This window comes from Lupinus angustifolius, unplaced genomic scaffold (genome assembly GCF_001865875.1).
Source record: "Lupinus angustifolius cultivar Tanjil unplaced genomic scaffold, LupAngTanjil_v1.0 Scaffold_32_84, whole genome shotgun sequence".
Classification (NCBI taxonomy): Eukaryota; Viridiplantae; Streptophyta; class Magnoliopsida; order Fabales; family Fabaceae; genus Lupinus; species Lupinus angustifolius.
In genome coordinates, this window is record NW_017720729.1 from 49848 (window position 1) to 55847 (window position 6000).

A 6000-nucleotide genomic window follows, 5' to 3' on the forward strand; every position below is an offset into this window, starting at 1 on the left:
CCTCACGATAGCTCTTGCTTTGCCACTAGATTATAACAATGTTCGGATTATTAATAATTGTGAATATAATTGCTCATAACATATGTAACCGATTGGTATATGTTCAGGTTGTCTAAAAAAAGTTGTCCAGATATCGGGATTGTTTTGGCTCAGGCTTCAAATATTAAAAAGATAAAATAAAATACAAATCAAGGAAAATTGGTATCAAAATTCCGATCATGAATTTCATATAATTATAATATAGTTTTCTTAAACCATTTTTAATATTTAATCTTCTCCATAAGAATTGTAAGACCATAGAGGTACCATTGATGCATATTGGCACACAAAAGAATGTCAACTACTGTCATCTTCATCATTATCACCGTTCCAATTCTTTCACTGTTCTTACAAAAAAACTTTCACTGTCATCGCTTCTCATCAACATTTCAATAATTACCACCCTGTCATTAGTGTCACTACCATTATCACCTTACTCTTATTAATTGTTGTTATCATTGTTGGCATCACCACTTCTTCTCATTCTTAATTTAGTTTAACAAAGGACATTTAGTAATATTAGTTTTTATATAATGAATTATTTTCATTAATTAGATGGAAAATAGTATAAAAGAAATACTATTGGTGGTGACCCCTCCACAGAGACAAGTATAAGGGAGAATATTTGTTGTTCTAGAATGTGTTACTTCATGTTTAACACTTTTAATTGATTCAAAATTGTACTTGAGTTAAAAAGTTATTATGTGTTTTTTTTTAATCAATCAAAAGTAGTGTGATATTAAATGCCACACTTTTTGGTACGATACAATTAAGGATGATAAAATTATCCGACTCATAGATACCCGTTAAAATATTCACAATGAGTACCCATAAAATAACTTATGGGTGAAAATGAATATCATAATATCCACTCCGTGACTATACACATATTTATAAATTTATTTTTTAATTAAATAATTTATATATATTACACTTTTTATTATTTTATAATTATATATATTTTATTTTATTTTATAATGAACTTTAGTAATTGAAATATAATGATAAAATCTAACATGTATATAAATTTCATTATTTATGTAATAATTATTTTATATTAAAAATATATAAGTATATATTTAAACGTAAAAATTCGTTGAGTACCCGTCAAATACCCGCAAATGATACAGGTATGGTATGAGAAAGCACTACTTGTGCTTATTATTCCTCATTGCCCATCCCTAAATATGATCCCAAAATAAAATACTAATAACTTGGACCACTGTAACATCAAACCTAAGATAAACCATTAAATTTATTATTTTATTATAAGAAAAGAATGTATATATTGACAATGTGTCAATTTTATACTTATCACTAGATCATGTATTAATTATATGAAATCATTATTGACTCTTTAAAAAAAATGTAATCTTAAGAAATATGGATTGTATATTAGTAGTATAAATATCTATACCCATAATTTATCTTTTATTATTTACTTATTATTACCTTTATTATTACTAGCATGTCGACAAACACATCTTGTCTGCTGACCTGGATTATTATTTTTGATATTAAGTATTAAATTTGTATTTTTTATTGGATGTATTTTATGTTATAATTTTTGTATTTATTATAATGTCCAACTTAAATTGAAATATATTAATTATAGTTATCTAGAATTATATGGTTTTACTTTAGAAATAAAAAAAAAGTTAACAAAAAAAAATAAGAAAAAAAAATTATGATAGTAGTTATTGCTTTATAGATTAACGAGAGTCATTTACTCATAGTAAAACTAAAACCAACGAGGTTGAAATCCAAAATAGTATAAACTTAATGATAAGTACGAGAATGCCCTCCTCGTGTCTCTTATTCACCCACGGCGCATTTTAGCATTTATCTCTCCGTTGAGTTTTAAGTACCAGTGCTAAGTTCTATTTCACCCTCCCCATTCACAAAACACTGCCCTAATCTCCAATCTATCCAAAACGTCGTCGTCGAAATCGTAGAATTCAAGGTATTATCCAATTCTTTTCACTATCATTATTATTTTCTCTCTCTCTATGGAATCAAAGAGAATAATGTGAATGATGAAAGTGTGTTGTGTTTTGAAGGATCGAATCGAATATGTCGAGCGCTATTGATGCTTCAGGGAACCCGATCCCAACATCGTCGGTGTTGATGGCAGCGTCGAAGCACATTGGGATAAGGTGTCATTCGGAGAATTTGGAGTTTTTGAAATGCAAGAAGAAAGATCAAAACCCTGAAAAGTGTCTCGAACAAGGTCGCCAAGTTACCCGTTGCGCCCTTGGCCTGTGAGTTTTGATTCTTCAATGAAATTTTTTTGATGTTGAATTTGATGTTTTTTTTATTCAGATTTGTTTGTTTTCTGATAAATATGCTTGGAGAAAAAATTAAAATGATTTTTTTTATTTATTGGATTAAATGGAGGTAGTCCAATTCCTAGTGGATGAGGGAGACCATGAAAAAATCGTAGGCAGAATAATTATGAAAGACTTAAGAGGGTTAATACAAATCAATGATTATATGATTATGATATAGTATAATGACGTTGTTGGATCTATGTAGTCGGCCCCACATAGTGGGATAAAGGCTTGATCGTTGTTGTTTTTAGATTTTTTTTTTTAATCTCAAAGCATGGGGAAATAGATAGATGTTGTTAATTCAAGCTGTTGTGTGAATGTAAGAGTGCTTCAGTTGTAATATGTGATAGAAACAAAATTATGGTGATGTTGTGTGGAAATGATGTTGGGAGGTAAAAATCCAACAAAAGAATGAAAGTTAATGTAGAAGAGATGAGAATGTTGTATGGGTTGAGTGGACTCATTAGATAAGGTATGTTATGAATGAATGTGTTAGAGAGAAAGTTGGGGTAACACTTATTGTTAGAGAAATGATATAATGACTTAGGTGGTTTGGGCATGTGTGATGGAGATATATAGAAGCCCTAGTAAGAGTTTATGTCAGATGGATGGTAGCCCAATTGCTAAAGGCAGAGGGAGCCCGAGTAAAACTATAGACCTAATCCGTATGAAGGATTTCAATATAAACTGTTTGCCGATTAATGATAGAACATGATGACGTTTAATCCATGTGGTCAACGGTCAACCTCACCTAGTGGTAAAAGGCTTGGTTGCTCTCATTGTTTTTGTTGAATGATTCCTCTATTCCAATCCTTTTGAGATGGCTACAGTAGCGGTGAGAGCATTTTGTAGAATGTATTTTACTATGTGTGGACTGAGAAGATAGAATTATATTACTGAATGTAACTACTTGCATCAATACACAAACCTTTGTATTATAAAATCACAATTTTCTCCACATGAGGTTGGGTGATTGATTGACTATTTATCATCAGCTCAAGGGCCTGCTGGCAGATGTGTGCTTTCTTTTATAGAGATTGATTTTGCAAGTAGTAGTAGCATTTCTCAAATTATGCCCAAGCTCCTTTTTTCCATCTTAGGTTTATCAATTTCATATATTTCCATTCTTACATGACCATTTTGATGACTACTTGAAATGTTTATTTAAAAATGATAGTGATATCATTCTTTTGATGAATTTTTAAATTAAATCAATTTTTATATTATAAATCCTGACTACTCCCAGTGTATCTGAAATTTAACCTGTGATTCAATTTGTTGGCAATATTGTGTTTTGTCAGAGTCAAGTGACATGATTTTACTTTTTATGATGAAGTGTGGATTCCAATTCCAACTGGGCTGCTCGAAAGGCTACTGCTTATGCATTTATTGAACAATAATCTATGTTATTATTATCTGAATACTAGAGCAACAAAATATGAGTTTTTTAAGGTATGTGTGAGAGATTTGAAGAGAATGGGAAGGGTTTCTGATAATGGAATAGAATAGAAGGGCTAGTGATGGAATGATGCATGCCATTCTCTTGTTTAGTTGTTTGATAAAGGAGAGGAGGAGACTTACTTAAAGCTACGACATTTCCACCTTGTCCTCTAATTTGGGGGAACACAAATGTGAGGCTTCAAGTGGCAAGGGACGGACCTTGTTGACCCTCGCTTGCCACTATACTCCCTCCTTGAAAGTAATTCCATTCCTTGCTATTCCATCCCTTGTCATTTTCACTCACATAAAGGGACCATGTGCTGGATGAGTTATGATTCCAACTTTTTCCTCATCTTTGTACAATTCATAGCTGTCTTTTTTACGAGAATTGATAAGAGTAAGTGCATTAGTGTTTTATGAAGAGAGAAAAAGTGCGTTGGTGTGGACTGGTGAACTGACACCATTTATTTTTTCATATCCTCTAAACTTAAAGCAATGAAAAAATGTCACACCTTCCCCCCTCCCCATTTTCTATTTGTCTACTTAATAATTGGATATATAGAATGAGATACACTTTAGTTGATATTAGAAACAAATGGAATGCAGATATTTTCTTAACCTGATGTTGTGCTAGAAGTTAGAATCTATGAAGCACTGAGACTCCTTCTTGAGGCGTCCAAGTGTTCGACACATTTCTAACACTGATACTTCTTTGATGCTTGTACGGCATGAGTAAACAGTCCACACCAGGTGTCATTAAAAATTCTTTTTGTTGGCTCAAACACACATCAGACTCTTATGGGAAACGACTTGGACACTTGGCCGATTCTCTAAAATAGTTTGATAATTAAAGAATACAGCTCTTTTAAAACAATTCAAAATATATTTTGTTAAATAAAATTGAAAACTTTTAGAAAGGTCTTTGATAGATTAGTTCTACACTTTTAGATGAATAGATTAAAGTTGACATATATATTTCATCTGGTTCAGGGATAGGGTCACTCTTTTGATGTCACTTTGGTGCTATGCCCAAGGTTTTATTTATGGGGTTTCTATGGTAGGCATGCATAGCAATTGACATGCTTTGTTTCATAGCTCTACATCTTAGCTTAGCTGTTTCTTTTTGCTCTTTGTGGTGTGTCTTATCCTCTTCTTTCTTCTATTCTCTTCTCATCTACTATACTTTTATTATATAAAAAGGAATACTAATCTACACCACCATACGCGGCCCTTCATGACTTCTTCCTAGATAATACTAACTAAATGCTTGTTCTACAGGCTCAGGGATCTGCACCAAAGATGCACTAAAGAGATGGACGATTATGTCGGCTGCTTGTACTACCATACAAATGAATTTGACCTGTGTCGCAAAGAGCAGCAAGAATTCGAGAAGAAATGTTCTTTTGAATGAAGCTATGCAGTGAAAATAATGCTTGGACTGAGCAAATGCACTAGTATTCACAAATATTCCTTTGATCTTCTGTGTTTATGAATCTTTTCCATTGACTATCTTGGTAGTTCCAAATTTTCCTTGAGAAAGTATCTAAGCAGGACAAAACAATCCTCTTCAAACATAATAAGTATGACAATAAAATTTTAAGTTGGAGCATGCTTGTAATTTGTTTAAATTGGAGCATGCCTGCAATTTGATGTGTGCAAAATGCATTTTCTTGTGATTTATAGACATAATTTGATCATTTGATGATAGCTTAAACTCCACCACTCTCTTGCACCATATGCTCCTGTCAGCTAAACTTGATAGGTTACCACACTTACATAAAAAATTGGGTTGAGATGTTTCCAATACGTCGTATTTGGAAGGTGCATTTATATTTTTTGATGTGAAAAGATAAAAAGAATAATATATTTGAAGACTTTATTTATTGCATACTTAACTTGAATTACAAAGAGAAGGCTTATCTCTTTAAATAAAGAGATAGCAAACAGAAAGAAAAGAAATCAGTAACTACCTAACAACTAATTAGGCATGTGCTAAATTGGCTTATTGTGCATGTGACAAATGAGCCAATTTACTCAGCATAACCTAATTTACTCAACATAAGAATAACTAATTGTTATTCTCTAATATACCCCCATGAAATTGAGGGTAGTTGACTAAGGATGCTGAGTCAACAACTCTGAGTTGCTTTCTTAGTTTTAGAAACCTATCAGTGGCCAAAGGCTTGGTGAG

The 6000-nt window shown here is 32.0% G+C and overlaps 1 protein-coding gene across 2 annotated transcripts; it reads left to right on the forward strand.

Moving 5' to 3' along the window:
• Nucleotides 1-1821: 1821 nt before the first annotated feature.
• Nucleotides 1822-5493, forward strand: LOC109338651 (NADH dehydrogenase [ubiquinone] 1 alpha subcomplex subunit 8-B-like). 2 transcript variants are annotated; one of them, XM_019575930.1, is made up of 3 exons: nt 1822-2002; nt 2100-2300; nt 5088-5493. In XM_019575930.1, the coding sequence occupies exons 2-3, from the start codon at nt 2113-2115 to the stop codon at nt 5218-5220; spliced, it is 321 nt and encodes a 106-aa protein (XP_019431475.1). In that variant the 5' UTR covers nt 1822-2002; nt 2100-2112; the 3' UTR covers nt 5221-5493. The 2 variants fall into 2 exon arrangements, with proteins under 2 accessions (XP_019431475.1, XP_019431476.1); XM_019575931.1 differs by having other exon boundaries at nt 1900-2002; nt 2083-2300.
• The last annotated feature ends 507 nt before the right edge of the window (nt 5494-6000 follow it).

Excerpts from the sequence above, each read along its gene's own strand:
- LOC109338651 (XM_019575930.1), top strand. The coding sequence starts at position 2,113 with ATGTCGAGCGCTATTGATGCTTCAGGGAACCCGATCCCAACATCGTCG. Across the intron at positions 2,301-5,087 it reads ACCCGTTGCGCCCTTGGCCT|GCTCAGGGATCTGCACCAAA; the intron begins GTGAGTTTTGAT and ends CTTGTTCTACAG.